Source organism: Girardinichthys multiradiatus, chromosome 4 (genome assembly GCF_021462225.1).
Source record: "Girardinichthys multiradiatus isolate DD_20200921_A chromosome 4, DD_fGirMul_XY1, whole genome shotgun sequence".
Classification (NCBI taxonomy): Eukaryota; Metazoa; Chordata; class Actinopteri; order Cyprinodontiformes; family Goodeidae; genus Girardinichthys; species Girardinichthys multiradiatus.
The window spans coordinates 11,967,096-11,989,673 of NC_061797.1; the positions used below are offsets into that span (position 1 = coordinate 11,967,096).

General features: G+C 38.4%; 1 protein-coding gene across 1 annotated transcript in view; it reads right to left on the reverse strand.

The window, feature by feature from the left end:
- The window catches only part of ntrk3b (neurotrophic tyrosine kinase, receptor, type 3b), a 398,812-nt gene that overhangs the window by 182,590 nt on the left and 193,644 nt on the right, over nucleotides 1–22,578 (reverse strand). Inside the window, exons 6-7 of the mRNA XM_047363471.1 lie at nucleotides 8,865–9,019; nucleotides 8,299–8,441 (exon numbers count right to left, since the gene is read on the reverse strand). Coding sequence (XP_047219427.1) covers nucleotides 8,299–8,441; nucleotides 8,865–9,019 — 298 coding nt within the window. The remainder of the gene's footprint in view (nucleotides 1–8,298; nucleotides 8,442–8,864; nucleotides 9,020–22,578) is intronic.

Below are 22,578 nucleotides of genomic sequence, written 5' to 3' on the forward strand. Positions count from 1 at the left end.
GAGTTTATTCCAGATTAGTGGAGCATAAGAACTAAAAGCTGCTTCTCCATGTTTGGTTCTGGTTCTGGGTATGCAGAGTAGATTTGAGCCAGAAGACCTGAGAGGTCTGGGTGGTTGATACACTGACAACAAGTCTGTAATGTATTTTGGTGCTAAGCCATTCAGTGATTTATAGACTAACAGAAGTATTTTAAAGTCTATTCTCCGAGCTACAGGGAGCCAGTGTAGGGACTTTAGAACCAGGGTGATGCGGTCCACTTTCTTAGCTCTAGTGAGGATGCGGGCAGCAGCATTCTGGATCAACTGCAGCTGTCTGATCGACTTTTTAGGCAGACCTATGAAGACACTGTTGTAGTAATCAATTGTACTAAAGATGAATGCATGAATTAGTTTTTCAAGGTCCTGCTGAGACATTAGTCCTTTAATCCTGGAGATGTTCTTTAGGTGATAGAAGGCCGACCTTGTTACTGTCTTTATGTGTCTCTGAAGGTTCAGGTCTGAGTCCATCACTACACCCAGGTTTCGAGCCTGACTGGTGGTTTTTAGTTGTATTAACTGAAGCTGTGTGCTAACGTTTAAACGCTCTTCCTTTGGTCCAAAGATTATTACTTCAGTTTTGTTTTGATTCAGCTGAAGAAAATTTGGCCCATCCATGCATTGATTTCTCCTAAGCATTTACCAAGTGCTTGAATGGGTTCATAGTCACCTGGTGACATCGTAACGTATAGCTGTGTGTCGTCTGCATAGTTATGATAACTTACGTTGTTGTTTATTAAAATCTGAGTTAGGGGGAACATGTAGATATTGAATAGAAGGGGCCCTAAGATGGATCCTTGGGGAACGCCACATATGGTTTTTGTGGTCTCTGACGTAAAGTTACCTACTGACACAAAAAAGTCCCTGTCTTTCAAGTAGGATTTAAACCAATTGAGTGCTGTACCAGAAAGGCCGACCCAGTTTTCCAGGCGCCGTAATAAAATGGAGTGATCCACAGTGTCGAATGCTGCACTAAGGTCCAATAATACCAGCACTGTGGTTCTTCCACAATCTGCATTTATACGGATGTCATTGAACACCTTGACAAGAGCAGTCTCTGTACTGTGGTGAGCAGGAAGCCTGACTGGAAGACATCGAAGCAGTTGGTCATTGTTAGGAAGTTTTTTAACTGTTGAAACACAGCTTTTTCAATTATCTTACTGATGAAGGGGAGGTTTGATATAGGCCTGTGGTTCTGTAGTAGCAGCTTGTCCAAGTTGCTCTTTTTCAATAGAGGTTTGATAATTGCTGTTTTCAGGGATGGGGGAAAACACCTGACAAAAGGGATGTGTTTATTATTTGTGTTAAATCAGATGTTATTACAGGCAAAGCTTTCGTAAGCAAAGCTGTGGGTAAAACATTGAGAGAGCAGGAAGAAGAGCTTAGTTGCTGTACGATTTCTTCTAAGTTTTTGTAGTTTACATTTTGTCAAAATCAGTTCTAGTTGGAGACAACATTGGTACTGGAGTTGATGTGGATGTGCTGACTGTCCCTCTGATCTTTTGAGTTTTTTCAGTAAAGAAGTTAGCAAATTAATTGCAGGCCCTTGTAGAGTGGAGTTCAGATGCTACAGTCACAGGAGGGTTTGTCAGCCTGTCGACCGTGGCAAATAATACACAAGCATTGTTTATGTTTTTGCTGAAGATCTCAGAAAATAAAGATTCCCTTGCATTTTTCAGTTAGAGGTTATATCTGTATAGTCTCTCTTTATAGATAATATAGTGAACCTGGAGTCCAGTCTTTCGCCACCTGCGTTCAGCTTTTCGACTCTCCTTTTTTTCACTTCTGACTGGTGGAGCACTTCTCCATGGAGACATTTTCTTCCCAGAAACGACTTTCACTTTAATTGGAGCAATTGAATCAATGATGTCTGAGATTTTAGAATGAAAGTTTTCTACCAACTCATCTACAGTGTTACAGAGCAAAATGGAGGTAGAAGAGTAAATCTGGTTAAAGGTTTCAGCAGCACCGTCCTTAAAGATGCGTTTTCTTATCATGTCTCTTTGGCAAACTGAGCCAATGGAAATGATGCTTTCAAAAATAACAGAAAAGTGGTCAGATAGAGCAACATCAGTTAGAGACACCTTGGAAATGTTTAGACCCTTAGTGATGGTCAAGTCCAAAATATGTCCCTGTTTGTGCGTTTGTTGTTTAACATGTTGAGTCAAACCAAAATTTCTAAGAGTGTCACATAGATCTATTGCACTTCTGTCTTCAGGATTGTCCATGTGAATGTTGAAGTCTCCCACAATAATTAAACAGTCATAATAAACACAAACCACAGATAAAAACTCATTATAATCACTGAAAAAGTTTGTTTTGGACTTAGGAGGCCTGTAAATATTCAAGAACATGGTTCGGACCGGGATCTTTACCTGGAGAGCCAAATATTCAAAAGAGTCAAATTTTCCCAGAAATGCTCTTTTACACTCTAATAAATCTTTAAACAAAGTGGCCACCCCTTCACCTTTTCTTTGCTGTCTGCTCTCACAAAGAAAATTGTAGTTCAGAGGCGTCGACTCTATCAGAATGGGAGCTTCATTAAATTCATGTAACCATGTTTCAGTTAAAAACATAAGATCAAGATCGTGGTCAATAATGAAGTCATTGATTAAAAATGATTTTCCTGACAGAGATCTAATGTTCAATAAAGCCAGTTTATATGACTTAGTTGCTGATATTAACTCTGTGTCTGGTTGTACCTACAGTTTATGGCTTTTTTTGATTGTTTATTACTGTCTCTTATCCTTTTGGCCTTGTTCTTTCTGTCACGTATAAGCACAGAGATTTTACAACTATCTCCTATCAGGGGCCCAAGTTTTTCCTGGACATGCTCATTTCTGATAGAGTTACCACTGGGGCCCAGACTGTATCACAGAGAAGTGATTTGAAGCTCCTGATTAGGAGGAGATAGATTAGAAGGTGGTGGGTCTCTGCGGCATTTGGAAGATGTTGGTTCAGTAGCAGGGCCTCGGCCACGGGGTTGTTGAATGGAGATGTCAGAGCCATTTGGGTCCCGATTTTAAGAGCTCCTTTCATGTTATCAGAATCTAGTAAAGCAAAAAGCGGGCTCAGTGAAGAGATGTGAGAGTTCTGTGCGGTCTGGGTTGGGGTCTGGGGTGAGGGGGGGTTTTCCGGGGGTGTCGGTCTGTGTCTGGGCTTTGGGGGAGGGGGGTATAGGGGTCCACCTCTTCTGTGGATTTTGACAGAGAGACCTTTTGTGATTCAATTCAGTTCAATTCAAAAATACTTTATTAATCCCAAAGGGAAATTAAATGTTGTTATAGCTCATATTATGAAGGTTTCTTCAAAGAGCCGTTGTAGATGCTGATGGCCGTGGGCAGGAAGGATCTCCTGTAGCGCTCCGTCTTACAGCAGATCTGAAGAAGCCTCTGACTGAAGACACTCAGTTGTTGTAGGACAGTCTCATGAAGAGGATGCTCAGGGTTCTCCATAATGTTCTTCATTTTATGAAGAATCCGTCTTTCCACAATGATCTCCGGAGGTTCCAGAGGAGTCCCCAGAAAAGAGCCAGCCTTTTTTATCAGCTTGTTGAGCTTTTTTAAGTCCCTGGCTCTGATGCTGCTTCCCCAGCAGATGATGGCAGAAGAGATCAGACTCTCCAAAAAAGACTTATAGAAGATATGCAGCATCTTGTTGCAAACACCAAAGGACCTAAGCTTCCTCAAGAAGTACAGTCTGCTCTGTCCCTTCTTGTAGATGGCTTCACAGTTGCATCCCCACTCCAGTCTGTTGTCCAGGTGAACACCGAGGTATTTATACTCCTCCACCATCTCCACTCCTTCTCCCATGATAGAAATAGTTTTTGACTTATTCCTGTTTCTCTTAAAATCTACAATCACCTCCCTTGTTTTAGTCACGTTCAAAATGAGATGACTGTTTCCATACCATGCCACAAAGCGGTCCACCACCTTCCGGTACTCAGCTTCTTGTCCATCTCTGATCCACCCCACGACTGCAGAATCATCCGAGTATTTCTGCAGATGACAGGAGTCTGTCTTGTACTGGACGTCTGAGGTGTACATAGTGAAAAGGAATGGTGAGATGACCTCTCTTTCTCAGCCAAATGGCCGGTTGTTTCTGCTGGAGCTGTTGGAGGCAGCGTTATCATTGTTGTTGATACACCATGTTCTCTGCTGAAGGTCGAAGCTGCTGGCGGATTATTTACTGAATAGAAGAGATTAGATGTGAGACGTCTGGCTCCTGGCTTGTTCAAACAGAAACCATCTTGCGTGAAGAGGTGTCTTTTTTCCCAAAAAATATTAAAGCTCTCGATGAAGTTCACAGGTGTGGTAGCACATGTTTTTTTCAACCACTTATTAATCATCAGAAGTCTCGAAAAAAATCTCATCTCCACAGAAAATCGGTGCAATGGGTCCGCTGAGAAACACCTTGATATTGAGACATCCAACAATATTCAGAAGACGAGTGAAATCCTCCTTCAGTCTTTCTGATTTTTTCTTAGCCACGTACGTCATCCATGGCTCCACAGTGTATAATAAGGTTTTCTAGAGACGGGCGCTTTTCTGTGATTGCAAGAATATTCTCTGAGATATCAGAGACCACGTTAATGGTACCAATCATAACTTCTGTGTTTTTCTTGTAGCAGAAGTTTTTAATCCCATCCACAGCTGTGTTGCCCACTATTAGGGTTCTCGGTCTGGTGGGGCGCTTTTTCTCTGGCAGTTTAGGAGAAGACTGTTTAGAGTGAAGGTTGTTTTCAAACCTTTTATTGTTCTCAGAACATGGATAATTTTCCTGGTTTTCATTCTGTAGTGGGGCAAATCTGTTCTGGAGGGGAATTATTTCCAGCTGTTTTACTCCTATCAGTTGTTGTGACAGCAGCTCGCTGTCGAAGTCTCCTTTTCCCAGGGGAAACGGGGTCATTTCTCTGTATTTCTGGCCATTCTAATTTATTTAATTGCTGAGATCTTCCAGTGAGTTGTCCACCTGGATTTTTTGGGCATGCGCCTAAAACATGCCGGTAGGTTTATTCTCAGTGTTCTGATTGCCGGCTGAGTTGTTGAGCTGGCTGTCACTGTTTGGGATCACAGGCAGAGTTGAATCATCGTTGTACCCCATATTCACCTCCACTTTCACTTCTAGTCAATGGATTTCTCCAAAACAGCCAATTTCTGTAAAAGTTTGTCGAAGTCCTCTGTGGTGAAGCGAGGCATTTTGTGCTGATTAGCTGGCGTCAACTTGTCCTTCCTTCGAGTTCGATTATAAAAACATCAAAATCCTTTAGAAAAAAATAAAATAAAACAATAATAATAATAATCCTTGGGAGTCGCTGGTAAGAAGTAGTTTTAGTCCAATATTTCCATAATTTTGGCTAAGAGATCAAAGGTTTGGAGTAAAAGAATGCAAGCAAGCAGGAAGCTTAGGAGAAAAGCGTCTGAGCAGGCAGAGGCGGAAGCAGAATGTAAAAAAATTTTTTACAGATATTCTATCAGATAAAAGCCTCAATAATGTTTGTGTAGATTTTTTAGCAAAGTAGGTTCCACATTGCTTATCAATCTAAACTATTGATGAATAAGGATTCCAGTAGGTTGGTTATTCAAAAAAAACTATTCAAGGACACTCTTGGAAATTGAAGTCTAACTTTTACAAAGGGAAAAAAGTAGGTGCTTTCAAGGTCAAGAGTGTTCATAGGCATTTAATTTAACAAAAAGCCTTCTGTATTACTGAACATCCTTGAGGTATCTTTCAGTTTTGTAAAGGGTTGCTGACCCCTGGACAGGACTAAAATAAGAGTGGTAAGATATTCCCAAAAAAAACAATGAGAGTTTATTTTATACATCTTTAACCTGAAATCGTAGTGGGAAGGAATTCAAAATCCCAGCGAATATAATAACTGCATTAGAAAAAAAAAATTGACAGCTTGGTTTGCTATTGTAATTAATCCTCAAATTGGGTTTGATGAAGAAAGTTCCCTGAAGGAGTTAATGCTTTTCTGAACATATTTTTTGTTTGATTTTAAAATTAATTGCATGCTGCGTTCAATTAGCCTTGAAAGCCAGAGCTTGGATCTAGGAATGATGTCCCAGAAAAACACCTTCAAGACCAAAACCACTGGGATTTTCTAATTACTGTGGTGGCAACTAGTATTAGTAAGCCGATAACGTGAAAAAAGAAAACATGATAACAAACAGATAATATACTGTGTGCCCCACTGATTCAGAAACTGTTGGGACCCAGTCATGGGTTAGAAAATGAAAGGCCAGTACAAACTTTTCTGGAACTTTCAGAATAAATCGCATTAATCTTCTTCCAGCACAGCCAGGAACAGGGAATAACAGCGGACTTCCCGTGACGTCAATGTCCAAATAAATACCCCGGTTTTGCAACATGCTGACCTCTTCCACGCAGGTCCCCAGAGGAACTGGATGGAGGGACACAGTGTGCAAATGTCTCTTTGCTGGCAAACAGACATAACTCTTCAAACTGGATCCAAGAGTGTCACGCGATCATATGCACTAAGTTAAGTAGGAATGAATTGCTGTTTTTTGTATGTGGTATTCATTCATGAATGGGGGTAATTAAGGTACAAGCATTGCTTGACTTTTCTCTCTGAGGTCTACAGAAGCAAACTGTGTTCCAGAGAGTTCCCAGCAGAGACCCTGTCTCTATGACGCCAAGTGGAGCAGTTTTCCCGGTCTGAAGGAAGGACAACGGGACCGCATCACCGTGGTTACAGCTGTAACGTGCAGTTTGGCCGGCCGGCAGAGCGAGCCGCCCCACCCCACAGCTACGGAGGTTAGCTGCAGTTAATCCTTTGTTCACTGTGAAAGCTTTATTCAACTTCGTCGCCCGGACAACTTTTCCTCAGCACGGTTCACGTAAGAGGTAGTGTTGGGCAGAGAGAAGTATACAGTGAAATAATCTAAATATTTTTCACTTTACGACGTTTGGTTTTGTTGTGTTGAAACTCAACCATCTTGGTGCTAGTAGATTATCTGTTCAGCACATGTGCTCAGTTTATGTGTTCTGTGTTTGTGTTTTTTTTTTAATAAAGTTAAGACAAACTTTATTTAAAGGGTGATTTTAAACACAGATCGGCCATAACGCGCCGTCCACGCTTATGCATTTTAACCTTTTTATTAATGGTATTTTACAGGTATGTGTTTGATTCTGATGATAAGCTATAAGCTTCTTTTGTTTGCTCCAACCGCTAACAGCTAAGAACACGTGCTTGCCTGTTAAAGATCATTTACCCAAAAAGGTTGTCAGTTTTCAATCTAGTAAAATATTATTTCCTTAAACATTATTTTAGTAAACTTGATAACTAAGTAACACCATTAAGCCAATTTCTCAAACATTTGGCTCTTATTCAAAATAATATTTCTTTAAATATTATTTTAATAGATAAAGGGAGCTAATTAATCACCATTGAGAATTGGTAATCCAGAAGGTTGGTTTTATTCAGCAGATCATTCTTTAAAATATTATTTTATTAAAATAATATTTTATCTGATTTTGCATTGTGAATGGTTGTCTAATGGTGTGCCAATTATTGCCTAAGTTAGTTCCAAGACTAACTTAACTTCACTTCCAGATTCTTCAAGATAATCGTTGGTTCTCAAACATAAATAGCATCGCATGGTAATGTTGCATCACTCTTGCGGTCATGGTTTTCAACCATCTTAGATCACCTTGTTTATATTGTACATAGCCCATTAGTCTTCCTTATTCTTTCATTCTGCTTGGTAGTTTAGTTGGATTGTTTTAACATAGTAAAGAGTTTGTTGATTGAAATATGTTTGGCTTTGAGTTATTTTTGTTAATAAATTCTTGTATTTTAAGAAATTGTGTGAATTCATTCCATGTGTGTACAGAGTTTTGCTGTTCAATAATGTCAGAACTTGGCTCATCCCTTTCAATTTTGTCCTAATACCACTGCCTTATTGGGCTGGTATTCACAAGATAACCCTTTACAGATATTATTTGATAAAATATTAAAGTATTAATATGAAATATTAAATAATATATTCATATTCATAATTACAACACAAACAAACCATCAGAAGTAATAACACAAAGTTTATACCTTCAACCTTTACTATGTTATATACTGTATGTGCAGCAGCCATACTGAATACTTAGCTCTGTGTTTCTCTGACTTTCCAGTCAGACATTGTTGTTGTATTTTTGAGTGGAAATTCCAACTTATGAGTACAATCATAGTGTAGAGTACAATCAGAGTGTAGCATTAGTTGTTTAAATCTGTGTGTTTCTGACCAGGTGGGTGTTGATGGAATGCAGGCCACTGACAGTCCAGTCCACTTCAGGCAGCGGGGATCCGGATCCGTTGCAGCTCACCGTCACATTTTCACCCTCCGTCACCAACACACTGCTGTGGCTCACGCTGATCTCCGGTAAGTCTTTAAGTACCCAGGTGCAAACACACAAACACAACAACAGTATGTGATCAGGTTGAAAACCATGACTCCAAAGTCTGCATATTTCAAGATCAATTAACAGCTTTTAATAAATTTAATAAAGATAATCTAAATGGTGATGAATTCTCATACTCAAACACACAGACTCATATGAGATACATCAGGGATGAGAAGAGGCCAGAGCAAAGTCTACAGCCACTGTCAGAATTAACATGCAGCTCCACACATCAGATTCACCCTCTGAACTCTGTCATACCTCCTCCTCTTTATGTATCACCCTCATCATGTCCTATAACCCTTTCATTCACTTTCCTTTTTGTTCCCTTTCCCTTCCTCCCCTGCTGCTTTTTGTTCTTTGTTCCTTCTTGTATCAAAACCTCTAACACCCAACCCCCAATTTCCTACCACAGTTGTTGATGTACATGTTGTGCAGCCGCATCTTCGAGGCTCCGTTCCTGCAGTACAGCTGCTGCGTGTGAAGCCCCGCCTCTCCCCTCTGCTGCCACAGCTGGATCCAGCGGATGCTACAGCCACAGTCAAATACAACTCCGTCCAGACGTCTGGAAAAGCATCCAAAGGAAAGCACAGTTAATGGCAATTACAACAAATGACTAGGGACGCAGTGTCAACATAGAAAAGCACAAAATATTCTAAGGAGATGGACAACAATTTGTCTTGCCCACATATGTTCAGAATGCAAATGCAAGTAGTTTGGCTGGAATCTTAGAGAACTTAGTAGCAGCTTGTGTTGCCTGTGGCATCCATCCTTGAGCAGGGCCTAGGGATTGGAAATTATTCTACAACATTTCTTCATTTCTGCATGTCATAGTACAATCGGGCATAACATAATAACCACCTTCCTAACAGTGTGCCAGTAGTACTTTTGTTGCCAGAATAGCCCAGAACCACTGCATCTGGCCACAACTTTGAAAACTTTAACCAAGCTGCATTGCACCTGTAAGAACATTGTAGCTACTTTAGAACTCCCTGCATTGTTAGCTTTCTGGGGAACAGAATGAAGCTCTCGCAGTCTGATTGAATTCCCAGTATCCTTTGCTTTGCTGAGGGTCAAGTCAGTGCAGATAGATAGCTCCAGATGACTAGATCACAGGTTCTAGAGGAGATTTTCAAAGTTAGATGGTTTTCACTTGTTTTTACCTCAGGCAGCACATTTTGGTCATTCATACGCAGGTTTCTGTTCCTCATGAAAATAACCCAATTGTGCTTTATTTCTTTAAAACCTTCTTTCATTTTCACTACAGCTACTTCTAATGTACAGATGACCAACAACTTTTTAATTGTCCTTGTCCCAACTTTATTTATGTTGATTAGCTAAGCAGTCAATTCAATTCAATTCAGTTTAATTATATAATGCCAATTCACAACACATGTAGTCACACTGCTCAAACTATGTCATGTAAACAAGACAAATATGTTTGCTTACCAGGGTAAAAGAACAAACAAGACCTTACTGAAACACATATGCATAACAGTTATTGTTTTGCACTAGCAGCAATAAGTCATTATTCTAGCACTTCAATTAAATTTGCTATTTTTCTTCAGCTTTTTCTTAATTAGTTTTTTGGTAAAAAGGCAACCTGATGTTTAACCTTGGCAATTAAAAAACATCAATAGCAAAATAAGTTCTCAAGGTCTTAAGGCAAAGTTAGCAACTCTTGCAGTTATGTAACTTACAGTATGTTACTTGTATGACTGTCAGTGTGCCTGCATTAATAAAATGTTTTGCTTTAAAGAAGTGTTATTGCTTTAATCAGACAAATGCAAAAGAAATCAAGAAAATTTATATTATCATTTTGTGCTTAATTACTATGGGTATGTATGGGTGCAGAGGCAATGCAGTTATGGGAAAAAGAACATACAGGTGTGTGTTAATACAAAAAGGAAAAAGCCCAGAAATAGCAATGCTAGGAGAAACTGCAAAAAGCCAAAAACTCCATGTCAGACTTTACAGGCTTCAGTTTGCATGTTAAAGTTTTGGGGTTCATAACAGTTTTATTAGAAAAAAGACAGAAAAAGTATGACTTATCAGGAAGGGTTGCATCTTCTCTCTTTAAAATAATATGGCATTGCAGGGCAAGGTAGGTTTATTTATATAGCATATTTCAGTAGCAAGACAATTCAAAACGCTTTACATGAAAATAAAAATGAAAAAGAGACATAATATGGAAAAAACAGTACATTACAGTGGCATAAAAGTAATTAAATAATTAACAAACAAACAAATAATTAAAAGAAGATAAATAAAAATAAAATAAATAAATGTATATATACAATATATATACAATAAAAAATAATGATAAAATGATTGATAAGAAAATGAAAGGTGTTGCAGGAGGTTAGCTGCAAGTTAACCCTTTGTTCACTGTGGATGCTTTCCTCAACTTTATCGGCCTGGACAAGTTCTCCTCAGCACGGTTAACGTAAGAGGTTGTGTTTGGACAGAGAATAGTAGCTTAGAAGGAAATAATCTAAACATTTTTAATTTTATGACGTTTGGTTTTGTTTGTGTTGAAAACTCAGCTATCTTAGTGCTAGCAGATTAGCTGCTCAGTTCATGTGTTCTGTGTTTTTAAAGTTAAGACAAACTTTATTTAAAGGGTGATTTTAAACACAGAAGATCGGCCATAACGCACCATCCACGCTTATGCATTTTAACCCTTTTATTAGTGGTATTTTAAAGATATGGGTTTCATTCTGATGATAAGCTATAAGTTTATTTTGTTAGCCACAACTGCTAACACCTAAGAACATGTACTTGTCTATGAGTTAGCTAAAAATCATTTACTCAAAAAGGTTGTTAGATTTCAATCTATGATATGATATTTCCCTAAATACTATTTTACTAAACTTGATAACTATGTAAACACCATTAAGGCCCATTTATCCAGAAAGATTTGGTTCTTATTCAAAATAATATTTCCTTAAATATTATTTTACTATTTCCTCAATAATATTTCTTTAAATATTATTTTAATAAATAAAGGCAGCTAATTAAACACCGTTGAGAAATGGTCATCCAGAAGGTTGGTGTTATTCAGCAGATCATTCTTTAAAATATTATTTTATTAAAATAATGTTTTATCTGATCTTGCATTGTGAATGGTTGTTTGCAGGTATACCAATTATTGCTAAGTTGGTTCCGAGACTAACTTCACTTAATTTCCAGATTCTTCAAGATAATCATTGGTTCTCAAACATAAATAACATTGCATGGTAATATTGCATCACTCTTTTGGTCATGCTTTTCAACCGTCTTTGATCAACTTGTTTCTATTGTATATACCCCATTAGTCTTCCTTATTCTTTCATTTTGTTTGGTAGTTTATTTGGATTGTTTTAGCATAGTAAAGAGTTGTTTATTGAAATATGTTTGTCTTTGAGTTGACTTATTTTTGTCAAATGAAATTCTTGTATTTTAAGAAATTATGTGAATTCATTCTGTGTGTGTGCAGAGATTTGCTGTTCAGTAATGCCAGCTTGGCTCATCTCTTTCAATTTTATCTTAATACCACCGCCTTATTGGGCTGGTATTCACAGGACAACCCTTAACAGACTGAAATATTATTTAATAAAATATGAAAACATTAATATTAAATATTAAATAATATATTCAGATTCATAATCACAACAAAGGAAAGTTGGACTGAAAACTTAATTTATAATGTTTAGATGGCACAGTTTATTCCAGATTAGTGGAGCATAAGAACTAAAAGGTGCTTCTCCGTGTTTGGTTTTGGGTATGGGTATGCAGATAAGATTTAAGCCAGAAGACCTGATAGGTCTGGTGGTTGATACACTAACAACAATTTGTAATGTATTTTGGTGCCAAGCCATTCAGTGATTTATAGACTACCAGGAGTAGTTTAAAGTCTATTCTTTGAGATACGGGGACCCAGTGTAAGGACTTTAGAACTGGGGTGATATGCTCCACTTTCTTAGTTCTAGTGAGGATGCAGGCAGCATTGTTCTGGATCAACTGCAGCTGTCTGATCGACTTTTTAGGCAGACCTGTGAATCGTTGGAGTAAGCAATTCTACTAAAGATGAACGCATGAGTTAGTTTTTCAAGGTCCTGCTGAGACATTAGTCCTTTAATCCTGGAGATGTTCTTTAGGTGATTGAAGGCCGACCTTGTTACTGTCTTTATGTGCCTTTGAAGGTTCAGGTCTCAGTCCATCACTACACCCAGATTTCGAGCCTGATTGGTAGTTTCTAGCTGTACGGATTAGCACACCCGTGAAGCTGTGTGCTAATTTTTAATTGATCTTCCTTTGGTCCAAAAAAAGAATTCTTACTTCAGTTTTGTTTAGATTCAGTTGAAGAAAATTTTGGCACATCCATCCATTGATTTCTTCTATGCATTTACCAAGAGCTTGAATGGGTTCATAGTCACCTGGTGACATTGTAATGTAACCCGATTATGTAACTTAGGTTTTTAAAGTTGCATTTAATTACAACACATAACTTCTAGAACAATGTCCTTTTGACAGTTGTGTCCAAATAAGAGATGTTAGGCCATTATGCAGAGTGACATGTTTAGTAAGGCACGGGAGTGGAGGGATGTTGAGTTAAATGTGTTTTGAAGCCAAGGGAGCTGAACCCCTTACAGCCATTGAGTCAATCAAGAATTCACTCAGGAGTCTTGCACTGGATCTTCAGTAGGACAATTATACTCAACACAGCATCAAATGTACAACAGCAAAAATTCGAAATACTGCAATGACCCAGTCAAAGTCCAGAACCCGTGCTGATTGAAAGTAAATGAAGCTAAATAAACCAAAGCAATCCTGGGAAGATCATTTCTAGAATTGCGCCACTCAAGGTGGCAGCATGAACAGAACGGGTGGGTAGGGCCTCAGAAGGAGGGCAAGAACCAAAACAAAAGCAAAACCAAGAAATGAATCTAAAGGTTTGCTGAGAAGTGGTCTAGGAAGTCGACGGCAGCTGAGAAGGTGCCGTGGAGGTAGGCGAAGCATAAAATACCCTTGGGAAACACTGTCTGGAGGCCTGCTGCAAAGTGTAGAGGACCCTCTGGGAACCCTGTCTGGAGACCTTCCGCAAGGCGTAGAGGATCCTCAGGGAATGAAAAAACTCAAATTTACAGTACACGAAGGAAACTCAGAAACCAGGACTAAAAGGGAAGAAGGATTAACAGCAATGGAGCTGGACAAATCGACAACCCGACAATGAGGGAACAGAAAACACGGTCTGAAATACAACAGAGGATTAACAGAACTACATGAAAAACATCAGCACCAGTGTCAGTGACTTGAAAAACTTCAACAAGCTAATAAAGAAGCCTGGCTCTTTTGGTTACTCCTTTAGAACCTCTGGGAATAATTGTGTTAAAAGAGATTCTTCATAAAGTAGGGAACATTATGAACAACTCTGAGCATCTTCTTCACCAGACTCTTATGCATCAGTGTCTTCAGTCAGAGGCTTCTTCAGATCTGCTGTAAGACAGACCTCAACAGGAAATCCTTCCTCCCCCAGAGGCATCAGCATCTACAACATTTATCTACCATCTGCATAATGTAAGTTACAACTAAATTTAAGTTCCCTTTGGGATTAATAAAGTATGTTTTAATTGAACAGTGGGTCAAAATTAATGTACAAGGATATGAACTATGAAAGTAATAGAAGAAAACAATTACTTTAAGGTATTGTATCTACAAGCTGTTCTTGCCTCTATTAATGTTACCGAAACTGAAGCACAACAATTAACAATGAAAATGTATAAGGGTCTAAAATCTAAATTACACTGAGTTCTCTAATGTGGCTTCTGTTTTCCAATAGTTTCTAATTGATGGATCCACTCTTGTCATCAGTCAAGAACAGCAAATGCTACACATCTTAGGCTGCATTAGCCCCAGATAAGTATCATTAGGTTTCCTTATTCATACATTTCATTCTCAGTCCAATGTGTAGCAGACACCCACATCCTTTGAAAACTGTATGCCACCTTTGCATTTTGCATGTGTACCATTTGGAGGTTCTTATGGGCAAATTTTGTCAAAATGAACACCAGTCCAAATCTCCTTGGTATAGGTCAATACGATATTGAAGAAAACATGAATAATGTACAAGCTGTATCTAGTGTGCTTTTTGAAGTCATGAGAAAGGTTGTCCTCACTTATTATCAGCTGTTGTGTAGATCTAATTATTTAGTTAGAGCAGAGTGTATGTGTCACTATATAACTCCTTAGTCTCAAAGCTCTCTACAACACTTGCCAGAATGTTATGTACTTCCACATTAAACTAATTAATGGTTTAATGCCTGAAATAATAACCAATTTCTTTATTTTTGTTTAATAATATTGTGTGTTGCTGATCATTTATTAAATATCAGCTTTCTGAGGACTTGTCACCCTCGCAGGGGGATATGTAATAAGTAAAATATTTGCAATAGTAAGTGTGTAACTCAACATTACATAAGTCACAAGTGTTTGGCTTATGAGAAATGAAGTCACTCTAACTTGAACTGAAGAGTGAATGTTCTATTACATGTCTGTGAATTAAAAATCTCTACCTGGGGTCAGAAAGGTTCTCCAGGAGATTCTACTCTGGTAATGTGTACAAGTATGTGTGTTTGGCTTGCATTTCTTAACTTCAACCCATTGTATAAGTTACAGTCCAATGTCAGTTTGATGCTGTATTGCATGTTTTTTAAATTATATTCCAGCTGTGTTGTTCTAATCTGTGTGTTTATCAAATATTTCTTTGTTATTTGTTGGATTTGATTCAACAAAACCGGGGTTAAATTACACAGGAGAACTGTATTTACTAATAAGTGAAGACTTTTGAAGACAATCAGTTGCATTCAATAAAATTTAGAGGGTATCAGAGTTAAGAGAGCCAAAAACAATTGCAGGCCACACTTCATATGGTGTCCTAATTTTTTCACATCACTGTATGTAGAATTAGATACACATCTAGATAGCATCAACTCTCTCTGACCTGTCTATGTGAGATAAGGACAAAAAATCTGAGAATTTGTTTTCCTCTGGAAGGTTTGGGGAAGACAATTACCTCCCTTTATGACAACCAGGAGAACATTTCAAGATTAAAGGTTTTCACCTAATGCTGAGCATGCAAACCACAAGGGAGTGAAATTCACTGGAGCAGTAAGGCTGAGGCTTTCCCTGTTCCACTGTAATTATGGTGATTATTAATAATGGCCACCACCTTCACACATTAGTTATGTTGCCTCTAGGCTGAGTTGATTGGCATTTGTACTGGGACAAATACTTTGGTTAAATAAAGAAACCTTGTGGCAGCTAATTGGGAGGTGTAGTGAGACATGTGTGAGGCATCCATGTTACAGTAACAAAAGACTGGAACACGCAATGACACAACACAAGTTAAACAAATAAAATGAAATTACTAACTGACAGCTGAAGGTTGATACATATCTGAAGGAGAGGAGATTTGGCACAAATATAAATTGCAGAATGGCCAATACAAAGAGCTTGCTGCATGGTGTTTCCTTACAGCTGGCTCTGTTACTACAGAGAAGAGGCAATGATCTCCACCAGAGGCTGTTTCTGGGAAATGCACACACAGGTGCTCTGGCTTAGCAATCTTGTATCACATAGAACAATAAACCACACTGCATTAGTGTTCACAGGCTTTGATCTCAGCTTGAATGTGCTGCTTACTTTTCTTACACTATTATGAGGGATTACGTAAAATCCTGTGTGTTTAGTAGAACTTTATGACTAAAATTCACCACACATTCAAAGTTTATTAGTTTGATCGGCCTGGCTTGAGCTATAATTCCGCCCTGCTGATTACCACTAAAGCAATCAGCAGGGTGTGAATTTTACAGATGTCTACTTCAGTAAACTGCTGTCTTGTAAACTCTCAGAGGTTTTCATATTTTGACATAAACTAGATAGACTATATAACTTCAAAGGAATCATATCCAGCCCAGCATGTTACAGGGCATAAACACCAGATTTATTTTTGTTGACTAGTTTCACCTCCAAAGTATTCAGGTGTAAAGCTGCCAGAAAAAAGTGCCTTAACATGCAGACCTATACAATGTGCCAATCAAAATAGCACAATTTTTGCAGCAGCTCAAAAATGGTTCAACAGTTGATGAGAGCAAATTTCTAGAGAATATTTAAATAAACATGTTAAACCATTTTCTTAAACACCTAAAAGTAAGAAATTGATAGATAAACTAATTATTTAACAAATATTTTTGAAAAGGTAAAAGATAACATCTCTTTCTACACCGGCTGTCACAAGGTTGCCATTCTTGCAATATAACCTGGCATTTTGAAAACAACATATTTTACATCGGTCTATGTATGATGGAATAAGGGGGTGTAATGAAACATCCCTTGTCACATATTTAAAGTATTTGTGACTCTTTTAATGCAAACTCATTCTGATAAGTGTGTGTATGCTGGTGTAGAATACACAGTGCTCTGCTGCCCCAAGACTGGGTGCATTACTTTTTTGTGACTCTACCTTCTGCTTTTATTTTATTTTTTTCTAATAAAAGGATCAACTGAACATCTGGAAACTATCCAGATTGTAAAGGATGGCAGGAGGAAGTTTCACTTTTAGCCACATTACAAGTAAAATGAACTGTCTGCATAGTGCATTATGAGATAAAGTAATGTTAATGCGTCATTTCTGTGATATTCGAGTCACAGTTGTACTGGGGGCATCTGTGGAGCACTGAGCATGTGCAGTATACTTGTGCCGTAATTTTTGACATGTTCAAAACATTGTGTACATTAACCGCATTTTGGCAGAGTGGTTTATGTGGTGATCAAATTGTTTGGGCTACAGTGTTGAATGCATAGGAAGGTGATGTGGAAGCATTATTTTCCTATGGCATCATGTCTTCCAAAACCATTGAAACGAAAGGCTGACACAAAATAGTGTGATGAGAATATAAAAAGTCATTAGCATGATGTTGTGACCAGTAATCAATTTTCAGTTTCTCATTTTTGTTAACATGTTTAGATTAAGGGGTGCTTAATGTTTATTGTTTATTTTGATATTAATGAGCAAATGGGTGAAATGAACACTAGCATACAACAACTAACTGACTCATACTGTATTTCCACTAACCAACTCCACAAATAATACTTAAAACGTACAAACAATCTTAACTTTTTGGTTTTATGATTCTTAGGGCCAAACAATGTAAATAATTATGTCTTTGATCCAGAATAAAGAGAAATGTATTGCTACTTGGGCTTTTTATAGCAAATTCTTTATTGACCTGGCAGTTGGTCTTCTTGTCCTTACAACTGAGAAAATACTGCTTAACCAGGTAAACTCTGAAAATGCCTTGAAAATTCAGCTCATGATTTGCTCTGCTGGAATAATAAAGAGACTATCTGATTCAACATTTCTAATTTAGCAGTTCAGTAAATGACACAACTTTTAAACTTTAAAAAGTTTAAAAACAAGGCAGGTGGTATTGGGGTATCATGCTACAAGCCTTATGTAATTCACACGTTTCTCACTTTCTTGCACTATGTTATGCGGTGGAAAAACAAATTCATAATTGATGACACTGTGGCTCAAAAGAAGGAGTCTGACACTACACAGGCAGCAAGGAAAGAAGAACTGGTTCTGAAGTTTCAAAAGAACTGAAAAGGACAGTGAGTACTCTCTACTGTCAATAACCATTGGTGCATTCTTTTATAATCTGGCTGCAGAGATGCCGAAGTACCTGGGTTCCAGGTAACTGTGTTACATTTAGGTTTGCATGATACATTGTCATATGTTAATGCTATTTGCCAATAAAATAATGATATGTTGCCAGTTATGACTAGCTTTTAAATTTCCTATATTCCTCTGATTGTAGGATATCTGCTCCTCCCCTTCTGGTTGGTTCTGGCAGCTCATTGTCTGCAGCTGCAACGCATTCTCCTAATGAGCTCATGGGCTTCTTAAGGTAGCTGCTGATACAGACCTTTGCTGGAACATAACCTCAGTTATGTGGGCTCCTGTGTGTCTGCCTATCCGTCTCCCTGCTTGCCTGCCTGCCTGCCTGCCTGCCTGTCTGCCTGTCTGCCTGTCTGTCTGCCTATCTGCCTGCCAACATCTGGTAATACTCCCTCCTAAGGACTGCACTGTAAATATTCTCATCACCAGTACTCTCTCTCTCTCCTTGGATTCCTGGGTTTACCTCCTCCTCCTCTGGCTTCTGGACAACTCCAACTCAAGATTCCTTAAACAAAGTCTACAGTAGAAATAAACCTCATTTACCGTCTTATCCTGTGTGCTGAGTGTGTTTCATCCTCTGGTTTTGTTCTAATTCGACTATCTAAGCAATTCATGATACTGATCAGTGCTAGTTTTACTCAACCAAACAGTGTTACATACAGAAGTATGTAATGGATATCTCACGGGCAGTTATGAAGTTTGTTTTATGTGGGTATAAATAGATAATATTTTTATGTTTAAAAATGTGGGGTTGCACAAACAAACTCAGTAGCAATATCTGTTTCACCTGTAATAGGAGGTTTCTGAATGAATTTGTCTGAATGACATATATATCTATTCAATATAAAACTAAAGATGATAAAGCCACATTTTCTTGGCGATGTTGTAACGTCCTCAAAAGCTCAAGTTTCAATTTTATTCATTTGAATTTGGAGCCTTTTTACATAAAGTGAATGTAAAAGGTAAACTGTCAGTCAGCTGGGTTTTACCATATATATGATTAGAACTATGCCAGATTTTAAAATAATTTACATTTAACATTACATGTATGAACCAATACACCTAAAATATAATTTTGCAAAATGAATGTAGCAAAAAAATAAATAAATTTGTATTCAGTAATTTAAATATTTATTGTAGCTATGCTTATTTACAATAAAGTGTGCACCATTGGAACTTGCCAAATCCTCCAATCAGCACACCCAAGATACTCCCAGAATGGGGCTGAAGTTAGGACTAGAGGCAGGCCAGGAGGTAGTCTGGAGGTAAACTCTGCTCTGAAGGGGTGAGCACTCACAAAGATAACTTTGGGGAAAACTTTGAAAGTGTCCCCAAGTGCAGTCGCAAAAACCATCAAGCACTACAAAGAAACTGGCTCGCATGAGGACCGCCCCAGGAAAGGAAGACCAAGAGTCACCTCTGTTGCAGACGATAAGTTAATCCGAGTCACCAGCCTCAGAAATCGCAGGTTAACAGCAGCTCAGATTAGAGAACAGGTCAATGCCACACAGAGTTCTCGCAGCTGACACATCTCTAGAACAACTGTTAAGAGGAGATTGTGTGAATCAGGCCTTCATGGTAAAATAGCTCCTAGGAAACCAATGCTGAGGACAGGCAACAAACAGAATAGACTTGTTTGGGCTAAAGAACACAAGGAATGGACATTAGACCAGTGGAAATCTGTGCTTTTGGTCTGATGAGTCCAAGTTTGGTTCCAACCACTGTCTTTGTACGGCGCAGAAGAGGTGAACGGATGGACTCTACATGCCTGGTTTCCACCGTGAAGCATGGAGGAGGAGGTGTGGGGGTGTTTTGCTGGTGACACTGTTGGGGATTTATTCAAAATTGAAGGCATACTGAACCAGCATGGCTACCACAGTATCTTGCAGCGGCATGCTATTCCATCCAGTTTGCGTTTAGTTGGACCATCATTTATTTTTCAACAGGACAATGACCCCAAACACACCTCCAGGCTGTGTAAGGGCTATTTGACCAAGAAGGAGAGTGATGGGGTGATGCGCCAGATGACCTGGCCTCCACAGTCACCGGACCTGAACCCAATCGAGATGGTTTGGGGTGAGCTGGACTGCAGAGTGAAGGCAAAAGGGCCAACAAGTGCTAAGCATCTCTGGGAACTCCTTCAAGACATTTGGAAAACCATTTCAGGTGACTACCTCTTGAAGCTCATCAACAGAATGCCAAGAGTGTGCGGAGCAGTAGTCAAAGCAAAAGCTGGCTATTTTGAAGAACCTAGAATATAAGACATATTTTCAGTTGTTTCACACTTTTTTGTTCAGTATATAATTCCACATGTGTTAATTCATAGTTTTGATGCCTTCAGTGTCAAGCTACAATATTCATAGTCATGAAAATAAAGACAACTCTTTGAATGAGAAGGTGTGTCCAAACTTTTGGTCTGTACTGTATAAATATACAGCTCCCTGCACTGCACTTCCTGTATTACACGTGTCGCAAAACAGTTAATCTACTGGTCTATTGATATTTTTATTGTTATTATTGTAGCTTGGAAAATATACAATTGAGATGTCACACTATTGAATTGGATTCTAGCATCTTTGAGCATCTGAGTGACAAACGAACACACAATTATTCAAATGTAATGGATTTAAAAACAGGTGCTGCTAGGAGCTGGCGCATTTCTGCTGCACTGTTGCTTTCTCTCTACCAACACCATGACATTATGTTCACTTTTCACTGTGAGGCAGGAGGCTGACACACTAGAATTTGGACAAAGGGTATTTTTAATCAATCAGGACCGAATTGAATTTGAAAGCAAGAAGTTTGCTCAGTTGACGACAGATATGCATCACATTACCAACTGAATCTGCCAAATTCACTAAAAGTTGCTTTTTTCATATCATTTAAAAATTGCATATTACTTTCGTACACAATCAATTGTTCCAAGGTGCTATATCAATCATTAAACCTAGAAAACCTGACTACCACTGACTTACACGGAAATGCAGCTCTTAGCAGCTGTATTTACCTCCATCAACTTATTCACAACCCAAGGCAAACCAAGGTAGGCCAAAAAAATGTAATACAACATAATTATGCTTCATACAGAGCCATAATGGAACACAATGTAAAAAATTAAACAATCTGTTTTGCGCACAATGAGTGTACAGGACAGTTTTTTATTTGTTTTTCCTTCAATGTCCCTTTGGCTCCATGATGGTTTTTTTGGTCTCTGGAGGCTATTAATGTTCAGTGTTGTTTGGTAAATAACATGGCACATGGAACATTTTTGCATGCCAGTTTTCACCTGCCTTTCAAAAGTGCTAAATATAGATGAAAAAACAGCATCTGTAATCCATTTCAGGTTTGATAAATCGCATTGCAGGTGGTAAGAGAATACATTTGCATATCCTCCTCCCATATATTTGAGAGTTTGGGTCATTATATGTTTTGCATATTAATGAAGGTAAAAACACTTAAAATTTTGCTGTTTTTTCTGCTGTTTCACTAATTTTACAAATGCAATTTACACCTGGATTGTAGATCAACTTTGCACATGCTACTCAGTGTTCACATGTTTTTGCACATGCAAGCCTTTTGAAGATCAGGCCCTATGAGTGCCCCCCAGTGGTGAAATAAATATTTAATCAGAAAATAGAGTGGGCATTCGAGAGTTCAAGAGATCAGCATATGGATTTGAGCAAATCTTCATCAGCACAGACAGATAATCTGCATAGCATCACACAGGTTTAAATACATTTCAGCAACATACATTTTATTGCAGTAGAGCATATGTGTGGTTTATTTGGCATCTGACACTCATTCCACATGAGTTTTGGCAGAGGATTTAGACCACAGGTGTCAAACTCCAGTTTGTTCTTTATCGTCCATCAGTCCCTCTTTTATTAACACCATCATCGTTATTAGGCTTTCTGACAAAACATCGAACACTCAGCTGGCATGACATTTTACTGACTGAAGTCAACAAGGTCACGCATCAAGTAAGAAAAGAGCTAATTAATATGCTAACTCTGCACCAAATGGTCAGAGGTGTGAATTACAATCTGTCAAAATGACAGCCTTCAAATTTTTTCATAACAGTTTTAAAAAGCATGCCAAAAACAGAACATATTCGGTTAAAGCAACCCCTGCTGAGTAATTCAGCCATTTGATTCAGTTGTGTTGGACCAGAAACACATCCATAAGTTTCAGGATACCGGCCCTCGAGGACTGGAGTTTGACACCCTTGGTTTAGACATATCCAAAGGAATAGATGCTACAGTTTGTAATCATATTGTGAATGCCACAGTGTCGGATGCATAGGAAGGCAATGCTTGAGTGATATTTACTTCATACCTGCATATCTTTCCACAGATTTGAAATGCAAGACATATAGGTACTAGCATGGTGAATTTGTTAACATG